Below are 23530 nucleotides of genomic sequence, written 5' to 3' on the forward strand. Positions count from 1 at the left end.
CCCTAGCACTCGGCGCTTGCACCATAGCCTGGACCCGGGGGCAGTTGACGCAGTATTGGCAGGGCATCAGCGGCATGCGTCCCACCATGGCATGGGTGTCGAAAAGAAAAGTGTATGGCCCAATCCAGTACTGATCGCCATCTGGGGGTGCTGAATCTGGAGGCAGGTTGCGCTATCGGCAGCAGAGCAGGTCATTGCCAACTCGTCGCCCCAAATGCGCGATCTCAGGAACAGGGCAGTTCGTCATGATGCCATCCCTGGAACAGTCAGATCAAGGTTTGGGGGTCTGGGTGGATACCCGGCAGAGGAAAAGCTTTTTTTTCTTGCTCTTGCATTTGCGTGGCCATATATGGATCGCCTGGGGGAGATCGCTCGAGGCAGAGCGGAAGGAGCAGCGAGATGGCGCCGACGCGGACGTAAGACGAGGCGAGGCGAGAGCCCGCCAAGGCCAGGAGAATTCTCTGACCGACAAGTCCAGGGCGGGGTCACGTGACTTCGCTTTTGCCAGACTTCCCCGCAACGCGCCCGCGCGCTACAATCGGGCTTAGCTCGGACACGCTGCTCGTTCGGCGCTTCACTTCCACACACAACATCGTGACTTGCGCATGCCGCCACAACGGTGATGGACGCAACAGATGGAGCCTATGGTGCGTTTGGCGCTCCCATATACTGCTCACCCACATGGACTTACACGCTGCAGGGACAAGCCAACTGCCCCTGGCTGGGGCCATCCTCTGCTGCACCTCGATTCCCCCCGAGCAGCGCGTACGCCCACCACCGCCCTGTTTTCTCTATCGCACCTGCTAACCCCATGTTCCTGTGCAGTCTCAACTCGCATCCATTGGTGCGCAGATGGGCGCGACCATCAAGCTTGACCTCACTTCGGACGTTACCCACCTCATCGTCGGCAGCATTGACAGCGCCAAATATCGCTATGTCGCAAAGTCCCGCGACGACGTCAAGGTTCTCTCCCCCGCATGGCTCGAGGCTCTCCGCGAGGTCTGGATGAGCGGAGACGACGATCTGGACGTGGCAGCACTGGAAAAGGAATATCGCATGCCTACTTTTTTTGGCCTCAGGATATGCCTCACTGGCTTCGACAACCGTACACCCCCACCCCCACACATACGTGCAACTATCCCACGCTGACTCCCAATAGCTGAACAACGGCGGAGTATCCAGGAGACAATTGACGCAAATGGCGCCGAATACCATGGCGACCTTACCAAATCCGTGACCCATCTCATCGCCGCCACGCCATCGGGCAAGAAATACGAGCATGCTGTGAATTGGAGAATGAAGATTGTATCTCTCGAATGGCTGGAGCAGAGCCTCGAGCGAGGCATGGCACTCGAAGAGTCCCTCTACAACCCAACCATGCCCACCGAAGAGCGGGGCCAGGGCGCCTGGGACCGCAGACAGCCCATGTCGCCCGCCATGGGCAAACGCACACGAGACACCGAACCGAGCCAGGCACTCAATCCGTTTCGAAGAAAGTTGCGACGTTCAGCGAGCACAAAGTTAGGCAGTCAGAGTGATGCTCTATGGGCGGGCATTACTGCGCCAAGCTTCGAGAGACCGATCGACGAGGACGAGTGGACTGAGGACATTCTTGCTAAGCAACAAAGCACTCGAGCAAGTACACGCACACATACACCCGTGTCGCCTGCCAAAGATGCGTCTACCCTGGCACATGATGCGCTTGCCGAGTCGAAGCCTCGAGACCCTGCAGATGCCCAGCAACCACCCCTGCCTCTGCAGCCTGACAATGATTCCGGATATAATGGCATTTTCCAAGGGCGCCTCATTTGCCCACATGGATTTGATGCAGAAAAGGTCCAACATTCCCCACCCGTGCGCTCTAGACCCTGCTGACATGCTGGTAGACAAGCATCTTGCGGCAACATCTTGAGAGTAATGGTGCGCGAGTCATCCGCGTCATTGACCTCAACAATTTCCCATTGGATCAACTCAAACAAAGCTATGTCGTGATACCGCATGACGCTGAGATTGATCTGACGGCACTTCCGGCCCATGCCGGATCATATGTGAGCTGGGTCACCAATTGGTGGGTCGAGCGTTGCCTGTATGGAAAGCGCCTCGTTGATCCTGCAGACGATGTCTTAAGCCGACCTTTTGAAAGACTAAGCATTAGTGGTATGTTTGTGGCCCACAAATCCCTTATTGGTTCTGACGTCGTCAGGGTTCTCCGGCTTGATCATCAACTCCACGGGGTTTTCCGGCATCGAACTGCTGCATGTGACCAAAGTCGTCACACTTATGGGTATGTGAATATTCGAAAAAACCGCACCTACTGCAGCAGTCTGACTCATTTGGCAGGCGCCACGTATGATGAACAACTGTCGGTAAAGACATCAGTAGTGATCTGCAATCCTCCCACTGTAAACACACCAAAAATCAAATTTGCGACGGACAAGCGTATACCAGCTGTTCACGTCACTTGGCTGTGGGCATGTCTGCGCAGCGGACGACTGCAGCCATATGACGAATATCAATTAAATAAGACGACTCAGCCACCACCGCAGGATCCAAAGCAAAAGCTCCAGCCACAAGCAAACGTAGATACTGAGCCACTTCCCGAGGGCCCATCCAAGCCTCTTCAGAAAGCGCAGACTGCGAACGTCGCGTCGAGACAGCCACCACAACAAATACCTCAACGGCCTGGGGGGCTTAATCTTGCACCGTCCGCCGATGCGACCTTGCCAATAACAGCTAACAAGTCTGCCCTTCGCAGTAAAGATAGCAATAACCTGAATCAAGATGATGATCCGATTATCAGCGCATATGATGGCGGAGCATCGCATCCCCATCAGGCAATCAATGCTGCCTCTCCACCCCGACCATCAACCCCATTAAACAATTCATATACTTTCTCACGGCCAAGAAGCTCATCTGCAGAGTCGCTCATTGCCCCCGCGTCCCGCAAACCTAAAAACAATCAAACCACAGTCACCAGACCCTTAGGCTCGGAACCTGGACCGGATGTTATCATTCCGCCAGATACCGAGCCGCTAGTCCCGCAAGAAGCGTCCAAGCCTCGAAAAACCGCAGAAGAGAAAGACTACTCGTCTATTCTAGCGCAACTACGTGCCAATCGTAAGACTGCACCTGGTCCTAGTGATCAGGCTACATCAAAAACACGCGTACGGCGTCAGCTCGGCCGGGCAACATCGACACGTTCCAATGCGTCGGGCGGGGAAAGCTCAGGTGATATACTTGCAGATGATGACAACGAGAATACTGTAGTGATAGAGGAATATCAGGCCAGTCAGACATTGGGCTGGGACTCGCCAGGTGCGGCTAAAGCAAGAGAGCAAATGATTCGGAAACTCGGCGGTACTGTGCAAGAGAAAAGCGTTGCTGTCGAGGAAATCGGTGTTGTAAGAGACGTTGGCGGTGAAGAGCTGCTAGGGAGAGCGGGCAGGAAGAGGAGAGGATGAAACATGTGAAATGTGCATATGTGGTTTGTATATGTATGCGGAGCATTCTGGATGTACAGCATCAAATTAGCATGAAATGAGCGCATAGCGAGGGTGTTTTGGGTAAAAATGCATATAGACAAGATAGTCTCTGGACACTATAATGACTTACCATGACTCTATTTCTTACAACACTTATATCCCTAACCTTAAATCCCATACGTAACCTTCAGCCTCCTCTCCAAATGCCCCTTGGCAGTAATAACCTCATCCTCCCCTTCCTCACTCAACCCCAACCTCTGCCTCTGACTCCTCAACTCCTTCTCCCCCTTCCCCTCACGCCCAAACTCTTCAATCAACGCACTAGGCACAGCCTCCAACCGCACGTCATCCAGCGGGTGACAAAAATACGCCATGCTATACCTCTCCTCCCCACCGCCAAACGTCACACGATGCACCGTCGACTTGAGCAGCCCATTCGTCCAATAGCACAGCAAATCCCCAATGTTAACCAAAATAGGCGGATGCTCTAGAGCATCCGGATCGGGATTCACAGGCACGGGAACCCAGCTTTCCCCGTTCTTCGTTAGCAGCTCCAAGCCAGCCTGCCCGGGGAGCCGGAACAGCAGCGTGACGCTCCCGTAATCCGAGTGCGCGCCTGCGCGGATGCTGATTTCGTCGGATGTCGCCGTAGCAGACGATGATGTCTTGGGGTAGTACAGTAGACGGAAGATGGTACCTGAAGGGCCGCGAGATTGGTCGTGGCGGGTGCTGAAGTAGTCTTTTTCGGGGATGAGGAGGGCGGTGGAGAGGAGGGAGAGGATCTGTGTGCAGAGGGTGTGGCAGGAGGTTTGGAAGCGGGATATCAAGGGCGTGGAGGAGGAGAGGGGGGAAGGGAGGGGTTGGAGGGCTGGTTGCGGTGGGGCGATGTTGAAGGCTTCTTTTGGGTCGCCTTGCTACGAAGGGGAGTTGTTTTGTTAGGAGAGTGGAGGTGAAGGGGGAATTTGGGGGGTTACTCTTACCTTTTGGCCTTGGGGGTCGAGCGATTCACCTTGCATGGATACCCAACCGCGGTTTATGCCGCCGGCTTTGTCTGAGTGGATTGCGTATTCGGCCTTTTGTTCTTTTGGGGAGGCGAAGAATTGTTTGCTCTGATTTGGTCAATCTCGATTGTTTGTTTGATGATGTGATTGTTGGTCCTACAAGTTTGAACATATCGTCTATGTCTTGAGGTGGGATGGTTGCACCATCATTCTTTATGTAGAGAAAGCCATGCTTAGATGCTGCATCGAGAACTTGTTGGGCTACCTCTTCGGATGGATTTGATATGTCGATGACCGGGATAGCACCCTGGTCGTGCTCGGTGCTAGACATTTTGTAGAAAGTTCGTATAGGAGATTGAAAGGATGAAGGGTATAGATAACACAAGTGAGGGGCAATGTTCGTATTCCAATGGCTGATGCACTAAACGAAGTCTACGCAGAGAGTGTGTAATGCTTGCCATTTCCAAATTTAAGGTTTTCCAGCTGAAGTATGCCGCCCGCTCATTGACTACACCTCCATACGCCATGCACTCGCGTAGCAGTGCGGCGCTGTACCTGAACTAGCGCCCGGCTGATCAGGGATTCCAAAGTTCCCACGTTACACGCCAAGACGTGGAGCTGCGTCGGAGCTCCCAATTTCCCTACACAAGCACCCCGCAAACACTTCCAATTCATCCACGGTTGCCCTGGCCATAGTCCTACCACACTAGTACCACGGTATCATTCCCAAACTTATATTAGACCACCTTTTCTTTAATTCCACCCCTCATTCCCACCGCCTATCTGGCAAGCCACACACGCGACTGGCGCCATGATCCGCGACTTTGTGCAATGGACGGCCGCCTTCAGCGAGACGGGCGAGCTCGAGCAGTTGCGCGGCTGTCGCGTAGGCATTGAGGCCGCCGAGTATCTCAACCAGCGTATTCTCAACCACCCCCGCGCAAAGGAGCCCCTCGTCCCCGCACTTGGAGGTCTCCCACTGGCATTGGCGCAACACATTGAAGAAGATCTGGCCGCTTTCCGCAGTTTCGAGATTGAGCCTTACTTTGTATTTGGTGGGTTGGACATTACAAAGCAAGGAAATCCATTCGGGCACAAGACCGCAGAGGCGACTGTGAATGCAGATGCATGGAATTTGTACGACAGCCACCAGGCTGAGGCTTCAGTCGCTCGGTTTGGAGAGTCAAGTATGGCAGTCGGAGAGGACGTGGTTTGCATACGGTACTGACTGGTTGCAGCATACGTCACACCAGAAGACCTCTTTCGCGCATTGCAATCTATCCTTACCGAACAAAAGACTCGCTGGACGGTTGCACCATACAGCGCCTGGGCTCAGGTAACAGATACAACACAGATGTGACAGCAAGGCCTAACAATGTACAGCTGGCATATCTTGAGAAGGCCGAATACGTCCACGCCATCGCCGCTTCGTCAGACACCCTCATCTTCGAAGCCACCCGGCTCATCACATCATGGGACTTTGAGACGCGGCAATTCAGCTTTATACGACGAGAGAAATGTATAGCCGATCTGTCCAAGTTCGTCAGCGCACCTCAGATTTCCGAAGACATCTTTCTTGACACTTGCATACTGGCTGGAACACCATTCCTCCCTACACTTCCCATATTGGATGCGCCAAATAGGGCAGAGCTTTTGAAACCCTACAGTGCCATCAAGATGATTATGAGCAACGGTCAGTCGGGCTACTCTGTTGTCGTTAGCAACAACGATGTCCCGCCCTCTGGGAAAGAGTATGTGACTAGGTACCAAAAGGCACGCCTGGCTGTCAAGAACCATCCTGTCTACACAGAGGACGGAAAGATTGAGCCTCAGAACCCGGCCTCTATACCAAATGATGCAGTCGAGTACCTGGGTCGTAGGCTACCAGATGAGATACTACACTACATGTCAAAGGGCCTCATCAGCCCACGCATCCTTCAGTGGCGTACTACTGGCGAGATATTCGAAGTTCCCCCTATGGACGGAGGAGACTCGCCGGAATACAGGAATCTTGTGAGCTCGAAGCTAATTCCACTGCGGACATCGGTCATAAACCTGCTTTCCAGCTCTCTGCACAACTGGTATCGACACAACGATCTTGAGCAGACAAACTGGTTTTCGCCTCCGGATTCAAATAGGAAATTGGCATCCACTACTATCCACGTCGAGAGGCCATCAGAAGCACAAGCTCCCTCCATTGTCGACACATGGAATGTCAAGGAATCCACATTCAAAGACGCCGTTGGAAAATACAAGGTAAACAATCTTCCCAACTAACTTTCTTCTGGTACTAACATGAACACTAGGATTGTGGAATCCTCGGGGCAGCCATCTTGTCTTTGCAAGATGCTGACTTCGCCGCCAAGACCATATCTAAGAAGGAACACAAGAATCCACTCGCATCCTCCACTGAGATCCTTTACAACTCAATATGGCGCTTCCTCGCTTTACGTGAGTACGTGGACCAGAAGACGCACAACTTAACCCAATGGGGAAAGGTTCTTGCGGCTGTTATCTCTGGACTCAAGGGTAAGCCAGAGCATGAAGAGGCAGCGGTGCTGGCAGTCGAGTTGATCCGCATGGGTCTCTTGACTTCAGATATCAACATGTTCCCTACATACAACGGCGCACCAATGCGCGGTAGCAGTGAGTCAACAGTTTTAGATACGTGCAAGTTCACATAGCTAACAACCCCACAGCAAAGGACAAGAACTCGAACATGCTAGTATCTCGCGTTGCTGGTCTTGGTATTTTGCACCACCGACCGATTGGTTTCACTGGTCCTCTTAGCCAACACCTTCTCGGATATAACTCCATCATCAACGTTGTCCGTCAGACTCTGCGGGAACTTGTCGAAGTGGCGTGTACACACATGTTTTTGACTGGCTGTGCCAATCGTCATGTTGATATTACATCGGTCGCTATGAAGTAAGTGATTTTGGAGACTTTTCGTCTCTTGTAGCATGCTAACGTTCATCAGACTTCCCTTCCTTTTACCGAACAACTGCGCACTGAGCATTGCCGTCAAATCCTACCTTGATGAGTTACTTAGTAACGACGCCGATCCCACAGCTGCGGAAACCAAAGCCCGTGTAATTGAAACAGCATCAACACGCTACTTCCCACAATCGCTCAACTTTGTTGAAGACCTCACGACGGCTTTCTCCATGTGGGACGCCATCTACGCTGGAGTCAACAGTGCAAGCAGCGCGACTATCCCAGAAGCCACCAAGCAAGCCTGGACGGAGACGAACCAATGGCTTGCTGAACGGCGATAGTACCGCGGAAATGACCAGTATATTGAGAGGTTAAAACGCACGATGAGAAGCGGAGTGGCAGATTACATAGCTCAGAAGACTCGATTGCAAATTGTCAGGGGTGCCATGCGGGGCCTGAGACAACGTCAGGCTGCAGATCCAAGGGCGAGAGAAGAGGACTTGGAAGCCCTTGATGAGCAAATGAGAGAGCTGGCTTTATTGCTAAACTATGGGGAATAGTCATGATAAGATGAGACTCGTAGGTTTATGCTTTCGAAATGAGAGATTTTACAGGAAATCTAATATTTTACACTGTGAATTGGTGGTATCTTTTTGCTTTATGAGCTGTAATGTGACCCTTCACTTATGAAATGAGTGTTGTGTAGTTGTAGTCATTCAGTGTTTTGAGCGTAGTAGGCGAGTCATGGTCATTTGAACACTTGGACTTGGTTGATGATTGATGAGTAGTACTTTCATATCTTAAAATGATTTATAGTGACAAACGTCTTTTGTTTTTTCTAATTTCACAGGACACATGTGCTGCTGACCTGATAGAATTGAATATCTACTGTCTCATACCAGCAGGCAGTCATTGTACTATACGAAATCAGGGCTTCGGGCAATATGCCTTATCGATACGTGAAGGCCCCCCCATCACAACGTGAAACCACCGCACCTTGCTTTTGCTGGAGCCACGTTGGCCATTAGTCTTATTAATATCCAGAGAGAGAGAGAGCGAGAAACAGTGAGGGCATGTCAAGCTGTTATACTCCGCCGGCGGGTTCGGGCCAGATTCACTTATCGTAAACACCCGAAGAACTGATATGGATATCTCTCTTGGCGTTGCTATGGTGGCGTAAGTGAGGCTGTAGCAGGCTCCAGGAGGATGCGTAGCAGCGCCAGTCTCAGTTGGGTACGGCTAGTATTGGTACCCACGGGATAATGATTGGCCAAGCCGGCGCCTGTAGGTGGCAATGGGATACAGCTCGCGGTGAAGGGGACACAGTGTTTCTTAGTACTTAGTTTTGCTTGTCTAAGCGGTTCCAGCAACTTCCAATGGCGTTGCGGACCGAGCACGGACCTTAAGGCAACATTGAGCTAGCTCTAACAGTGAGATCACCGACTGTTCAAGCTCCAACTTACTTAAACCACCACGCCCCAGGCATAGAAGGTCGTTTAAACTCCATCTAACCCCCCACCCTACCCACCGATACCCTTCACACCTGCGTTGCTGCGTCAACTGTCACTCTTTGTACCGGAATTCCGAATCCCGCAGCACATCACATAGACACATCAGCAACATGTCGGCTGAACCAGACCACACGAAGCCGAAGCCGGATCTCTCAAAGTGAGTTGATTGCCACCAGCTCTAGAATTGACAATATACTTACATCTCGATAGAAACCCGGACGGCGCTGAGCCCAAGGAGGTAGGCACTGATCAATGCTCTTGATGCGACGGCCCCGCTAACCCGCCACAGAACGATGAGACCGCGACCGCCATTCTCAAGAAGAAGAAGAAGCCAAACTCGCTGATGTGAGTACATCTGGAAATGAAACTTTGAATTGGATACTGACCTTTGTAGCGTTACCGATGCCGTCAACGATGACAACTCTATCATCGCCCTCTCAAACAACACCATGGAGACCCTCCAGCTCTTCCGCGGTGACACAGTCCTGGTAAAGGGCAAGAAGCGAAAGGACACCGTCCTCATCGTGCTCGCTGATGACGATCTCGATGACGGCTCAGCGCGGATAAACCGTGTTGTTCGCCACAACTTGCGGGTCAAGCACGGCGACGTTATCACCATCCACCCGTGCCCCGACATCAAATATGTATGTGTCATTATTACAAAACTGCGATTTCTGCTCAATTCTGACTTCTATCACAGGCCAAGCGCATTGCAGTCCTCCCCATTGCCGACACTGTCGAGGGTATCACCGGTTCGCTCTTCGATGTTTTCCTTGCGCCATACTTCCGCGAAGCCTACCGACCGGTCCGCCAAGGCGACACCTTCACAGCCCGCGGTGGTATGCGACAAGTCGAGTTCAAGGTCGTTGAAGTCGACCCACCAGAGTTTGGTATCGTCGCACAAGATACCGTCATCCACTGCGAAGGCGAGCCCATCCAGCGTGAAGATGAAGAGGGCAACCTCAACGAGGTCGGCTACGACGACATTGGTGGCTGCCGAAAGCAGATGGCACAGATCCGAGAGTTGGTTGAGCTGCCACTGCGGCATCCTCAGCTCTTCAAGTCGATCGGTATCAAGCCCCCGCGTGGTATTCTCATGTACGGCCCTCCTGGTACCGGTAAGACACTGATGGCTCGTGCCGTTGCAAACGAGACTGGTGCTTTCTTCTTCCTGATCAATGGTCCCGAAATCATGTCCAAGATGGCCGGTGAATCAGAGTCAAATCTGCGCAAGGCATTCGAGGAGGCCGAGAAGAACTCGCCCGCCATCATCTTCATTGATGAAATCGACTCAATTGCGCCCAAGCGTGAGAAGACCAACGGTGAGGTCGAGCGCCGTGTTGTCTCTCAACTTCTTACCCTCATGGACGGCATGAAGGCTCGCTCCAACGTTGTCGTCATGGCCGCCACCAACCGTCCCAACTCTATCGACCCTGCTCTCCGTCGTTTCGGTCGTTTCGACCGTGAGGTCGACATCGGTATTCCCGACCCCACCGGCCGTCTCGAAATCATGCAGATCCACACCAAGAACATGAAGCTTGCCGACGACGTCGACCTGCAGACCATCGCCGCCGAGACCCACGGTTATGTCGGTTCGGATTTGGCGTCGCTGTGCTCTGAGGCTGCCATGCAGCAGATTCGTGAGAAGATGGATTTGATCGACCTTGATGAGGACACCATCGATGCCGAAGTGCTCGACTCGCTCGGTGTTACCATGGAGAACTTCCGTTTCGCTCTCGGCGTATCTAACCCATCAGCTCTCCGTGAGGTCGCTGTTGTCGAGGTGCCCAACGTCCGATGGGAGGACATTGGTGGTTTGGAGGACGTCAAGCGCGAACTCATTGAGTCCGTGCAATATCCCGTTGACCACCCAGACAAGTTCCTCAAGTTCGGCATGTCCCCATCACGAGGTGTGCTCTTCTACGGTCCTCCTGGTACCGGTAAGACGCTTCTTGCCAAGGCTGTCGCCAACGAGTGTGCGGCCAACTTCATCTCCATCAAGGGACCCGAACTGCTCTCCATGTGGTTCGGTGAGTCTGAGAGCAACATCCGTGACATCTTCGACAAGGCTCGTGCTGCTGCACCTTGCGTTGTCTTCCTTGATGAGTTGGACTCTATTGCCAAGTCGCGTGGTGGATCTCAAGGCGATGCTGGCGGTGCTTCGGACCGTGTTGTCAACCAGCTTCTGACTGAGATGGACGGTATGACATCAAAGAAGAACGTGTTCGTCATTGGCGCTACGAACCGACCGGAGCAGCTCGATAACGCGCTGTGCCGTCCTGGTCGTCTTGACACGCTTGTCTACGTTCCTCTGCCTGATCTGGCGTCACGTGTCAGCATTATCAAGGCTCAGCTCCGCAAGACACCTGTGGCTGATGATGTTGACATCGACTTCATTGCGCAAAACACACACGGATTCTCTGGTGCCGATCTTGGTTTCGTCACCCAGCGAGCCGTCAAGCTGGCGATCAAGCAGTCGATTGCGATTGACATTGAGCGTCGCAAGGCTCGCGAGGCTGCTGGCGAGGATGTCGACATGGAAGTTGACGAGGAGGATCCCGTACCTGTGCTGACCAAGGCGCACTTTGAGGAGGCTATGCGTTCTGCCCGTCGTTCGGTGACCGATGTCGAGATCCGCCGATATGAGGCCTTTGCGCAATCAATGAAGAACTCTGGCGGCTCCAGCTTCTTCCGCTTCCCTGACGCGGAGAACGCCGCGGCTGGTGGCGACCAGAACACATTTGGAGCTGGTGGCGAGGACGAGGACCTGTACAACTAAGGAAAGGTTGTAGCAGGGAAGGACAGAAGAACGGGACTGGGATGATATAGCCTTTATGAGAGACGGGTTTAGCGTTTTTTTCTTCATGGCAAGGCAATGCATGAACCGGGCCTTTGGAGGGTTCTGGATGAGTGCAGACACGGGGGGATAATTGGGGAGACATGATGAGATATTGGTAGCAGCAGCAGTAGTTGCCATGATGCAGTGAATGAATGAGAATGCATGTTATGAAGAAAAAGAAGAAGATTTGTATAGTACTGTGATTGTAGTGTGATGTGATTTGATTTGATGTGATTGATTGATTGATGTCTAGTGTGACGAGGGTATTTCCCCTGGCACTATGGTGGTAGATAGGGCTACATAGATTATTTGTTGAACAAAAGGTTGTAGCTACTATACGGAATCTTGTCTGTATGGTACAAGTCTGCATTCTCTGCCGTTGCGATGTGATGATAACGATGTAGTAGAGGAGGTGCAGAGAATATGTACTTAAGTATGTACGTATGTGTTTGTGCATGGATATGCTGGCGAATAGTGGATCCCGAGGGTTTGCAACGGTGGCAAGGTGCAAGCACAAGGGTCCGTGAGGAAGGTAGGCCCTGAACAGCGTTTTTTTTTGCAACGGTGGCATTGGCCCTATAGTAGTTTTTTTTCCTTGAACAGACAATGTGGCCTCTTGGAATGTGAAGATCCATAGTTTTTTTTTGATAGACAGATGAGATGGAAGCAGGCGGATGAGGTGCATATGGATTGGAATGAAAGAAGGAGAAGAGGCATCACTTATCATCCTCATATGTAATCTCGCATACCTTTTCCAACTCTTTCATGACCGTCTTGGCGCCGGCATCGATTGCTGATTTGGGGATTTTGAGATCAAAGTCCAGGGCGTCGTCGGCGGGGCCGTCAGCGCCGTTGAGTTGGTCGTCGCTGAGACCGTTTGTGGCGGATTGTTGCTTGCTACTGCTGTTGTTGTTGTTGTTGTTGTTGTTGTTGCCGCTGGCACCGTCCAACTGACGCGTGTGCTCGCGGATACGCTGCATAGCGAGGTTCCTGGCCTCCTCGCACGTGGTGGCCTGGCCCGAGCGGAAGAGCTCGGTAATGTAGGCTCGGAGAGCGTCCTTGAAGCCTGACGAGCGCAGCGACTCGTCGAGCGTGGCCTCGATGTTGCGGATGCCGGGCCCGGCGAGCAGGGCCGAGTAGATGTTGTTGCGCAGGTCGCGCGAGATGCCCGACTGGGCTTGCTGCGTCGTGATGGGGATGGGGGTGTCGGACATGATGATTTGATGCGTGATGATGCGTTATGTTATCGGATGTTTTTTTTATGTGGAGAATCCAGGGAGCGAGCGGGTAGGTGGCCGGGCTTCCGGTAATTGGGTGGGTTTCTTGGATAGGTCTGAAAAGAAAGGAGTTGTTGGTTTTTTGGGTAATGGAGGTTTGGCCGGGGGTGGTTGGTTGGAAGGTTTGATTGGGTATAGTATGAGTATTGGCCCTTTTCTTTCCCTCCCTCGCGGAATCAGGCGATTTTATTGGGTGGGAGACGGGGGTTAGTAACCAAGAAAAAACAAAAGCCGAGTGGAGATAGGGAAAGGGGAGTGAGAGGAGTTAATTGATTGCGAATTAAGACTCGGAAAGGGAAGGATTGGAGGGTGATTTCGATAAAAACAAAGAGGAGGCTCCAGGGACGACGTTGGAAGAGAGCAATACCGGGTCAGCTTCCCAAAGTCGCGGTAGTTGCTGATCCTGTTCACGTGGGTTGGGGGCGCGCGTGGGGTTGTGCTTTCTCGCTACTGGGGGGGGAGGGGGGCCGGCGATGTAGTATGTCGTAATATAGGGATGGCAGCTTTCCTTGTCAGGTGCGACGTGAGGTGCGGCGGGCGGAAGTAACCGATTTGGCGACGGGCCAGCCGGGGTGGAGGAGGGGTTTAGTTTACTTAAGCGTTGGCGGTGAAGATCCCGAGTTCGCATGGGATGAGTGGAGAGTGTGGCTAGGGAGGTGATAGGAAGGGAGAGGGCGAGAATGGGATAGTGATTTAATAGCGCTGCTAGACTGGGGCGGTGTTATGAATGGAGGAGAGGCAGGCAGGCAGGGTGCAGTGCCAAAAAGCAAGGAGAGGCCAAGGGCAATGGGGTGTGCGGGGGAATGTTACGTGTGGGTTGATGGTTGATGGTTGATGCGTGGACGTGGGTGTTGCATGTAATGTACTATGTACTGTGTGTACTTGGAGTCCGTCCTGACATCGAGGTACATGTGGTTGTAGGGGATATTAGCGGGCGCGGTCGGTACCTGCATGCTTTATCGCAATATTGGCTTCCAAGCAGCAGCAGCGTCGAGCCAGCACGGACGCCGCCGGCTGCCCAGCTAGCCGCCTGTCGGACGGTATAGGGTATTGGCAATCCAGATGCAGAAGCAGACGCAGCCTGCCCGCCCTGTTGGCGCTGGAGTGACTTCTTTCTTTCTTTCTTTTCTTGCCAGCCAGCGGTCTCTTCTCTCCCCTCTCTCTCCCATTCTCTCTCTCCTTGTCCCATCCTCCCCGCCGGCCTGCGTGCTGTCCTGTCCCTCCCAGGCGCATGTGCATGTTGTTGCATCTGCTCCTCATCTTGCTCGCACGGTCGAATGCACAGCCCGCCGCCGCCGCCGCTGCTGCTGCTTGCTTTGACGACACGCCCTCTCCCCCTCAGGCCGTCGGACGACAAAGCGCCTAGCCGCAAGCCACTCGCCCGGCGACGACAACCCTCTCCCTCTCCCCGCCTTGCTGCTCACCTCTGCCCCACCGGCTAGCTGTGCATCTGAGACTGAGCCTGCACTCCCGCCCTGCTCCCGTCATCGACGAAACACGCCGTCTCAATCTCGCTTCGTCTCAGACAGGGTGCCCCAATCGCCCTGGGGCCAGCCTCGAGTCTAGCGCCGAACCGTCATCGATAACACAGACCTTGTCCCTCCACGAGCCTGCCTGCTTGCAAGAGAGAGGCCTTGGCATCATCACCGGCCGAGATTCGATATCTCTCTCTACCCACATCTCTACTAATACCTCTGTGCCAACCCTCGGCCTCTCCTCCTGCTGCCTCTCCTCCTTCAGCCCCCTCGCGTCATGGCATACACCACAAAGTACCACGAAGATTCGGATGCCGACGACGAGTTTGAGCGCCAGGCCATCTCCAGCCCGACCCTGCCCGTCGAGTACGAAAGCTCACCCACCAGCTCCGGCCCGCTCAGCACCGAACACACGCCCACCACCTTTACCCATTCTCGCGACAGCAAGAGCAGCCCAACGGGGCACATCATGGAGTGGAATGAAGACCAGACGGCCGACTTCATAGCCGACCTCGGCCTCGAGCAATACTCGGACACCTTTGCTAGTACGTGGCCTTGCTCCGCCCACCTTGGCTCTGCCCTTGTCTATGTGTGTTTTTACTAATCTCCTCTCCTACAGATGAGGGCATTACCGGAGACGTACTGGCCGCACTACAGCATGCGGAGCTGAAAGAACTGGGCGTGGGCAGTGTGGGCCACCGTCTCACCATCCTCAAGGCCGTCTATGACATCAAGATACGGCAGAATGTGCCCATGGACCCTGATGACTACGTTCCATTGTGTGCGTGTTCTTTTTCTTCTTTTCCTTTTTTTGCCATCTGCTTTTCTTCACATCCTCCAGGCCCTAACAATGCATAGCTGCCGACACATCGGCACAGGAAGCCCCGCCTACACAAGACGACTTTGCCAGAGTCATTCGAGTAGTCCAAGCGCGTGACGAACGCATCCATACAGCCGAATCGGAACTGCGCCACCTCCGAGAAGACCTCAGCCGCGTCATGGACGAGAATAAGCGCCTGCGCGAGGAGATATTACCACTGATTCGCATGTTGAAAGACAACCAGCCACTTCCGACTCCCCATGAGCACACTCTCACCTCCCCACCAGCAACTCAAGAGAGATCTGCTGGAAGCAGTCTGTCGCGTAAGTTCTCCACCAAGAAGCTTTTCCTTGGGTCCGCGCCAAAAAACCCCTCTCCAACCATCCAAGAGCATCGTGCCCTTGTCGATCATTCTTCGTTGGATCCCTCAGCAGCAGCCGTCGCAGCTTCCTCACACCTCACAGCATCTCTCGGCAGTGGCGGCCCACAAATGTCGCCCAACTCCATTGCCCAACCCTCGCCTACATCGCCCGCATACACACAATCCTCAAGTCGCCAATACAGCCGCGACATACCCCGCAGCCACGATCATGACACAAACTCTGGCTGGAGCCAAACCAACACATGGAACTCCGACGCCAACTCCATATCCGACCGGAACCGCGATCCCCGCGCCACTCCCGCACCACTATCCTCACGACCTATGCGAAACAATGCTGCGCCAACACCGAACCCCGAAGAACGCGATCCTCCACTTTCTGGTGGCTCCAGCTCAATGAACGCCCCCACATCGGGCACTTCCTCTTCCACACCCTCCACGAACCCGCAAGTCGAAATATTCAAGTCGTTCCGCGTTTCCATCGATGACCCTTGTCACAAGGTCCTTCCCGTTGCGCTCAAGAAATACAACATTACAGCAGATTGGCGACAATATGCTTTGTATATTGTTCACGGCGATCAAGAGCGTTGTTTGGGACTGAACGAGAGGCCGTTGATCTTGTTCAAACAACTCGACAAAGAAGGCCGCAAACCCATGTTCATGCTTAGGAAGCATGCCGCACCACAAGAAGGTCACGTTAGTACCGTGGGCGGCAACGACGTACGGCCTGTAAACCCCCAGACAGAGAGCTTTGGATGGGGCAACCAGAACAGAGGCACTCCTCTGCCTGGCGGCGTGCTGTAGAGAACCCGCATCCCCAAGACCGGGTTAAGACTTGTTGTATTTTTTCTCTTGCGAGCAAGCAAGTATTGTAAGATTCAAGAAGAGCATTGGAAGAGCATGGTTACAGGCAGTTATCGTCGACAGTGTGGTGCCCATGGCTCGCCATAGGGAAAGATGGCTCAAGGAGTCATGGGCAAGACGACGGAGCTTTTTGGTGTATCCCATCATGATGATTGGAGTTTTGGCGCATCGACAAGGAAGTTTTCCTGGCACATAAACGGCGTTTGATCTGCCCAAGGTCCGCCTTTGTTTATTTTTGTAACTTGACTGCACCGTCTAGAGAGAAAAAAAGAAGAAGATGGACGGTGTGTATGTCGAAGAGTTGGGCTATCACATTTATTAGAGTATAGGGAAAGGGGAAGAGAGAAAGAGAGAAAGAGAAGAGGTTATCAGGTTCGGATTTTGGAGATGATCTATCTTGTTCTTGCTGCTTTCCACATGAAGGAAGCCTTTTTCCTTCTTGGAGCAGCGACCTCGGTCCCATCAAAAGAGGCCACGCAAAGTTTTTTTTTCTTATATATTTTATTTATTTACATCTACTTATCTTTCTGAAGCTGTTTATCAGTATATTGCACTTGACGTGGTTGATTTGTACCGATGTATCTACTCTAAAAGTGAGAAATGAAAAAGCATTCTGTTCCGCTGCTGAATACTAGATGTACTGCATTCATTTCCCAATCTTTGTACTACTATTGATCTTGTCTACTACCCTCTTTTCTTCACCATAGTCCTGTATCTATCAACATTACCCCACATTTTTCAACTCATCTCGAAAAGATACATAGCAATATCACCCTCGCATTCCCTCCATCTCTCCTTCACCCTTGACTCCCCTCCCTACAACCCTAAAATGCTCAATTCCCTCCGCCCTCTATTCTTAGCTCCTCCTCCTCTCCTCCCATACCTCCCTTCCACCCCCCTTACCCCAAATCCACTCCGAAAGAACAACAATGCCTTTAACAACCCTCATCTTAAAAAAATATAAAATAAGAAATAAAGTTTAACGCGCAATAGAACGACACCTCCCTCTTGCGCTTGTCGTTCCCTAGCCTTTTTTTTGCCTGGGGTATTCCCCGTGACGTTTTTTTTTAGTAGCTTCGGGACATCAGTGTGGCTGGGCGGGCGCCTTCTGTGTGTGTGTGTGTGTGTGGCTGTGTGACTCGAGAAGTGCGGGAAAAAAAGCATGAAAGAAGGAAGATCAGGATTGTGAACTAGGAGCGTGTGTGGGGGGGTTGAGGGGAAGGAAGGGGAATGCTTGCGTGGGTGAAACAGTAGTTTAGTTCGGGGGGAGGTTGCGTGATGTGCGTGTTGCGGGTAGTAAGTAGTAGTGTGTTGCTTTTCTTAGACGGCGGAGATGGGCGAGGGAAAATGCAAATCATTCCCGCTCAAAACGGGAGGACCCTGATTTGCATTACTAGAAGAATTTTTTTCTTGGTATAGGCAAACGTGGGATGGACGTGGTGGGCGGGTAAAAAAAGATACGAGGCAGTTAATTGCAGACCCATCTCGTAACTTGAGAATAGATAGTATGCTGAGATTTTTTTCTGGGATGGTGATCTTCTCGGGAGAAGGAAGGAGAGGGGGTATACGTTATACAGACATATCTCAAGACTCTTTCAAAACGGCTTCGCCGCCTTCCTCAACTCCGTCCTTCCACTGACTGGGTCCCTGAATTCCCTCCAGCTAACAGGGTGCATGACCCGCCCTTCCTCGCTCCTCGCAAGTACAACGCCGTACTCATTTCTGTCAGTCGCAACGTAGTAGTTTCCGCTGTCACCCAGACTAATCACGGTGCCGCGCACCAAGTCGCCAACGCGGAAGCTTTCTTCAATCTTGATCTTGTCCTTTTCCGTTGCGCGAATATCTTCGCGCCGGATCTGTGCGAGGAAGGCTTCCCGGCATACAGCGTCGTCGACGACGAGGATCTCGCACGAGGCGAAGCGTGGGCCCAAACGCGTTATGCGGACTAGCACCGTGCTGGACACCGTTGGCAGCAGGGGCACACCGCCCCCGGAGTTGGGGCCTAGGATGCCTGGGTCGCTGAAGCTGGGCGGCCGGGTTATCGCGACGAGAGGTGGTAGCTTGGCTTTGTTGCTCCCTGGTGTCGGTTGTGGTGCTGAGCCTACAGACACCACTGGCCCTGCTATTGAGGCATAGATTTGCGATTCATAAATGTGCGTTCCAGGGCCTGGAGAGTACTTGTCAATGCTGCCGAGAAGCTGGCCCGGCAGGGCTATGGATGGTAGTGCCATTGTGCGTGTGTGGAGTACAAGAAAGAGTGCTGTTTGATGCGGTCGCGTATTAAAACGTCTGCTATGCGAAGAACCCGATGAAGTGCTTTTTTTCGGAACCACTAGTCGGAATTTGGTAAGCCGCTTTTGAGATTCTATAGCATGTTCGAACACGCGCGGTATTCGATGCGAACTCGTTCTTATTCTAGCAAGTGCGCGCACAGATGGTTGTAAGTGTTGACCAAAGTTACTTGCGCATGTCTCGAACTTTTAGTCGCGGAAGCTTACGTCATTCGCCTAAACTTGCCCCTCGTACGCGTTGCAAAGTCACGTACTGTGTAAACATACATGCAAATATGTACTGCGATCCCGCGACTCTTCATTAGACTATAGTATACTATGTTGCAAGACTGCGCCGCCTGTGCAAGTCAACGCTCTCATTCCATTGTCCCAGTTGAGCTCTCATGGCTCCAACTTTACAAGCGCCTCTGCGAATACAAAGCAGAAGAACGCCAATTTTGTGCCCGACATATATGTATAGCTCCGTGCTCCAATCGCCGGGCTATGCAATCCCACGCAAATCAATCATGAAGTCATTCGCTCATGGTAACGTTCCGATAAAAGACGCGCCCCATCTGCCTCTCAGACAGGTTCATCCGCGCCCCTTCTGTCCGGGGTCTCACTCGTCGGTCCGGCGACTAGACGGCCTGGTAGAGGAGAAGTGGTTCGCCAATGTTTTCTATCTCAGGAATCGTGCACTTGAGGTCGAACGCTTTTGATAGCACGATCTTGAATATCTGGGACAAGGTCAGCATATATTCGACTGAACAGGGAGATTTCGTACTTTTTGCACGTTGATGCTGTGACTTGTTGAGCTAAAGATTAAACTAGCCTTCATTGCTCGTGCAAATCGTTTGGCCTATACCTGGTTAGCAAACTAGGCTGACATCCAAGATCCAAACATCGTGTGTACCTGGTTAGAAATTTCTTCCTGTTCTTCTCGAGGAAAGTTGACGAAATGATCGTATTTTGTGCCGACTAAAAAGGGGATAGCAGTCTTGTTGAAGCCACGCCCTTGCCGATACCACTCCTTGATCGAGTTGAGAGTGCTCTTACGCGTCAGATCGAACATGAAGAGTATCGCGACAGCATCGTTGCAGACTAATGGCAACATGTTGACGAATTCACGTTGACCACCTAGATCCCAAATAGAGAATGTGATTTCGGTGTTCCGGATCGAGATGGTCTTTTCCATAAAGTTGACACCTGCGCGTGTCAGAAACTGCAACCTCTAGAAAAAAGCATGGTGTAACGCACCTAATGTTTGGATGTAATCTTCGTCCCAACTACCCTCGACATACTTGACCATCAGACTGGTCTTTCCGATTTGCGCGTCTCCGACCATGCCGACCTTGATGACTACGCTGGCATTTTTGACTGCTTCCTGTTGTTGTTGTGCGCTCCGTTGTTGGTCTTGGTATGAGTTTGACCGGGCGCCGCCCTCTGAGGTCGGGTACCGTCCCATCTGTGAGCTAGGCCGCGAGTGCGATTGGCCGACGTGTGCCTCTCTGCTGGAGTCGTAGTAGCCGTGCCGCGGAGGAGTATCGGCATCTGAGGATGTAGTGAAGCGCGAGCCATTGTGTGTTGTGTACTGGTAGGCGGTGTCCGAGTATGACGTCGATGGTCGGTGAGGCTCGTGTCCGTATGGGGAAGGGCTGTTGTTGAGGCTGTTAGATTGGGCTGGATCTGGTAGCGGTGTGACGGTGTTGGCGGTAATGGTGCTGGCCATGCTGTCATCGTTCGTGTCCATGGTCTGGTCCATATGTTTTTGCGCCTCGTGTTCATCAACAGGTACGGGCTCGGGCTGCAGCTGGTCAGACCCCAGTTGCTCCGGCGGCACCTGGACAGGTTGGGGGAGTGTTTCTGGCACAGGCGCCTGACTCGAGTACTCTTCCATGGCAGCGGCAGCGACTTCTAGCGGTATATATTCGGCAGCAACGAGAGCTGAGGGCGCGCACGCGTCGAGAGCGATAGACAAGGAAGACCCGGCAGACGCGACGTTCGAGGAGTTTCCAGGGCCACTTTCACGCGTGCGATGGCATTCGGGGACAAAAGGGGCGTGTGTGTTGTGAGCTGAAGTCGACTTGTTGACTGAGTGCTAGCCGCGATGCAATTGGGTATCATGGGGTAGCGCTGATGGCTCGCCGTGTCCTGGTTCGCCAAGCCACAAGCCACTGCGAGGGGCTGCTGTGGCTGGTGCTCGATAAGCCGCTTATCGCGTACTATTCAAAAAGTTCGTTTTCCAATTCACACTTGTGCGACTTTTTTTGCGACTCGCCCCAGCACAACCACACGCAAGAATATATTCAGACGTAAAACATGGCAAAGCGAGCGGCAGAATCAGAGCAAGAGCTGGAGGCTATCAAGAATGGCGAGCGGCCCATGGAAGTCGACGCCCAGAACGAGGCAGGCGAATTCGAGGATGAGTTTGAGGACGAATTCGAGAGCGAGGATGAGATTCTCGAGGCAGGAGTAGACGGACGGCCAGATGAGGAGCGCGAGGCCGAAGAGCGCGAAAATGGCATGGATATCGACAAAGGTCAAAGAGTTCCATATGCCATACTTGAATATGCTGCTAACTATTTCTCTAGGCACATTTATTCCTGGACGTCACAAACTCTCCCCCGGCGAGACGCTGAACCCCGATCTTTCGACATACGATATGCTGCATACCCTAGAAGCGCCATGGCCCTGTCTGTCCTGCGACATTGTACCCGACAACCTAGGCTCAGATCGCAAAACATACCCCGCAACCGTGTACGCAGTCGCCGGCACACAAGCAGCACGGGGAAGGGACAAGGAGAACCAGATCATGGTCATGAAAATGAGCAGTTTGTCGCGCATGGAGAAGGAAGACGAGGAAGACGAGGACTCGGATTCGGAAGACGAGGCATCCGATCCCATATTGGAGACCAAGTCGATACCATTGACGAGCTGCACGAACCGTATACGAGCACACCAAACACCACAAGCAACATCCGCGCAACCCCCAACGACTCTCACAGCCGCCATGACAGAGTCAGGCCAGGTTCTTATCCACGACGTCACCCCACATCTCACCTCTTTTGATACACCCGGCACCACCATCTCTCCCGCACAAAATAAACCAGTCTGCACCATTCGAGCTCACGGATCAAACGAGGGTTATGCGCTAGACTGGTCTCCCATGGTACCAGAAGGCAAGCTTCTCACCGGTGACTGCGCTGGAAAGATATTTGCCACGACCAGGACGCAAGGTGGAGGCTTTGTGACTGACACCACACCTTTTACTGGCCATCGGGGCTCAGTCGAGGAGCTTCAATGGTCTCCAACTGAGAAGACTGTGTTTTCTTCAGCGTCAAGCGACGGCACAGTCAAGATCTGGGATGCTCGATCAAAATCACGGAAACCAGTACTCAGTGTCCAGGCCTCCAAGACTGATGTCAACGTACTCAGCTGGTCGCATCAGACCGCTCATCTTCTCGCTTCTGGTGCAGATGATGGTGAGTGGGCAGTCTGGGACTTGCGACAATGGAAGCCATCTACCGACATGTCCAGCGACAAGAAGCCTTCGCCTGTCGCATCTTACACATTCCACAAAGAACAGATCACCTCTGTCGAGTGGCACCCTACAGACGACAGTATCGTCCTTGTTTGCGCCGGTGACAACACGCTCACATTGTGGGATCTCGCCGTCGAACTTGACGATGAGGAGAGCAAATACACAGCAGGAGTACAAGACGTACCACCACAACTGCTATTTGTGCACTACATGGAGCAAATCAAGGAGGCACACTGGCACCCGCAGATTCCGGGCGCCATCATGGCTACCGGCGGATCAGGATTCAATGTTTTCAAGACAATTAGCGTATAAAAGTAATTTGGTATTTACGAATAAGAAACTTCATCATCTTACTGGTTTTCAGATATTGATGTGTGCGTTGGAAGCAGTCCTAACTAGTGACGCCCTTATATCCCTTCCAAACCTAATTCCGGACAAACAAAGAAAACGCCACAATTCACATTTGGACATTTAGCTAAAGACAGCTCCTGAGTCCGCGTGTTTATTGATCTTCTGTTCGCTACATAGTATCGTGCTTGCGTGTGACATCTATCTCCTTGAACTATACACTCTCATCTTTCATCTCCATAGCATATTCTGTTTCGGTATTTAACAGACTGAGTTCCACAACCACCAAGACGGACAACACATACGGGCGCATTTCTCATGACCTCCGCAGAACCCAGCGCTTCTTCGGCCTCGGCCGCATCGCCCGTACTCTCAGTACCCTCACAACACCAATATTACCATACGCAAACCCGCCCTGCATCATGTGGTCCTCTCCTCGCGCTTGACACTCGATACGAAGAAAGTGCTCTCAGAACTCCACTCCACGCCCTCCCCTTTCCGCATCCAAAATGGTGTGTTGATCCGGCCACCGGAGCCGTATACGAAGACGCAAGTGCGATACTAGGGGCGTGTGAACCAGGGCTAGAAGACGTGCGACCAAGCATAGAAAATATCGAAAAGGACTTAGTGACGAAGAGGAAAAGGGATTTTCAAGAGAAAGAAAACGAGAAATCCCGAAGCAAAAAAAAGGAGAGGCAAGAATGACAAAAATGCTTAATCATAAAATTTAGAGAAGAACGAGGCGTATCCAAAGACCCCCATATCTTCAACGTATACTAATCTCAC

General features: G+C 52.5%; 10 protein-coding genes across 10 annotated transcripts; 5 read left to right on the top strand and 5 right to left on the bottom strand.

Annotated features, from left to right (window-relative positions):
• Positions 1-622: 622 nt before the first annotated feature.
• Positions 623-3461, top strand: COCCADRAFT_90614 (uncharacterized protein; the record flags this gene model as incomplete). Its single annotated transcript, XM_007712018.1, has 7 exons — positions 623-647; positions 701-765; positions 826-1105; positions 1160-1836; positions 1887-2157; positions 2204-2284; positions 2341-3461. 7 exons carry the CDS (start codon positions 623-625, stop codon positions 3459-3461), a joined length of 2520 nt encoding a protein of 839 aa, XP_007710208.1.
• Positions 3462-3649: 188 nt separating this feature from the next.
• COCCADRAFT_90659 (uncharacterized protein) lies at positions 3650-4814 on the bottom strand (the record flags this gene model as incomplete). The annotated part of the gene is made up of 3 exons (XM_007712019.1): positions 3650-4396; positions 4463-4591; positions 4644-4814. 3 exons carry the CDS (start codon positions 4812-4814, stop codon positions 3650-3652), a joined length of 1047 nt encoding a protein of 348 aa, XP_007710209.1.
• Positions 4815-7803: 2989 nt separating this feature from the next.
• COCCADRAFT_90733 (uncharacterized protein) lies at positions 7804-7980 on the top strand (the record flags this gene model as incomplete). The annotated part of the gene is made up of 1 exon (XM_007712020.1): positions 7804-7980. One exon carries the CDS (start codon positions 7804-7806, stop codon positions 7978-7980), a length of 177 nt encoding a protein of 58 aa, XP_007710210.1.
• A 1061-nt stretch (positions 7981-9041) lies between these two features.
• COCCADRAFT_24565 (uncharacterized protein) lies at positions 9042-11710 on the top strand (the record flags this gene model as incomplete). Its single annotated transcript, XM_007711991.1, has 5 exons — positions 9042-9088; positions 9142-9169; positions 9221-9276; positions 9326-9575; positions 9632-11710. The coding sequence occupies 5 exons, from the start codon at positions 9042-9044 to the stop codon at positions 11708-11710; spliced, it is 2460 nt and encodes an 819-aa protein (XP_007710181.1).
• Positions 11711-12075: 365 nt separating this feature from the next.
• On the bottom strand, positions 12076-12411 carry COCCADRAFT_90660 (uncharacterized protein; the record flags this gene model as incomplete). The annotated part of the gene is made up of 1 exon (XM_007712021.1): positions 12076-12411. A coding segment is annotated over one exon (336 nt), but the record flags the coding sequence as incomplete, so codon positions are not given.
• A 75-nt stretch (positions 12412-12486) lies between these two features.
• On the bottom strand, positions 12487-12984 carry COCCADRAFT_24566 (uncharacterized protein; the record flags this gene model as incomplete). Its single annotated transcript, XM_007711992.1, has 1 exon — positions 12487-12984. The coding sequence occupies one exon, from the start codon at positions 12982-12984 to the stop codon at positions 12487-12489; it is 498 nt and encodes a 165-aa protein (XP_007710182.1).
• Positions 12985-14799: 1815 nt separating this feature from the next.
• Positions 14800-16525, top strand: COCCADRAFT_90631 (uncharacterized protein; the record flags this gene model as incomplete). Its single annotated transcript, XM_007712022.1, has 3 exons — positions 14800-15067; positions 15142-15303; positions 15381-16525. The coding sequence occupies 3 exons, from the start codon at positions 14800-14802 to the stop codon at positions 16523-16525; spliced, it is 1575 nt and encodes a 524-aa protein (XP_007710212.1).
• A 1655-nt stretch (positions 16526-18180) lies between these two features.
• Positions 18181-18816, bottom strand: COCCADRAFT_24568 (uncharacterized protein; the record flags this gene model as incomplete). The annotated part of the gene is made up of 1 exon (XM_007711993.1): positions 18181-18816. One exon carries the CDS (start codon positions 18814-18816, stop codon positions 18181-18183), a length of 636 nt encoding a protein of 211 aa, XP_007710183.1.
• Positions 18817-19493: 677 nt separating this feature from the next.
• COCCADRAFT_90630 (uncharacterized protein) lies at positions 19494-20752 on the bottom strand (the record flags this gene model as incomplete). The annotated part of the gene is made up of 4 exons (XM_007712023.1): positions 19494-19592; positions 19640-19714; positions 19769-20061; positions 20113-20752. 4 exons carry the CDS (start codon positions 20750-20752, stop codon positions 19494-19496), a joined length of 1107 nt encoding a protein of 368 aa, XP_007710213.1.
• Positions 20753-21174: 422 nt separating this feature from the next.
• COCCADRAFT_24570 (uncharacterized protein) lies at positions 21175-22708 on the top strand (the record flags this gene model as incomplete). The annotated part of the gene is made up of 2 exons (XM_007711994.1): positions 21175-21394; positions 21447-22708. 2 exons carry the CDS (start codon positions 21175-21177, stop codon positions 22706-22708), a joined length of 1482 nt encoding a protein of 493 aa, XP_007710184.1.
• Positions 22709-23530: the final 822 nt, after the last annotated feature.

The sequence above is a fragment of the Bipolaris zeicola genome (genome assembly GCF_000523435.1).
Source record: "Bipolaris zeicola 26-R-13 unplaced genomic scaffold scaffold_37, whole genome shotgun sequence".
Taxonomy (NCBI): Eukaryota; Fungi; Ascomycota; class Dothideomycetes; order Pleosporales; family Pleosporaceae; genus Bipolaris; species Bipolaris zeicola.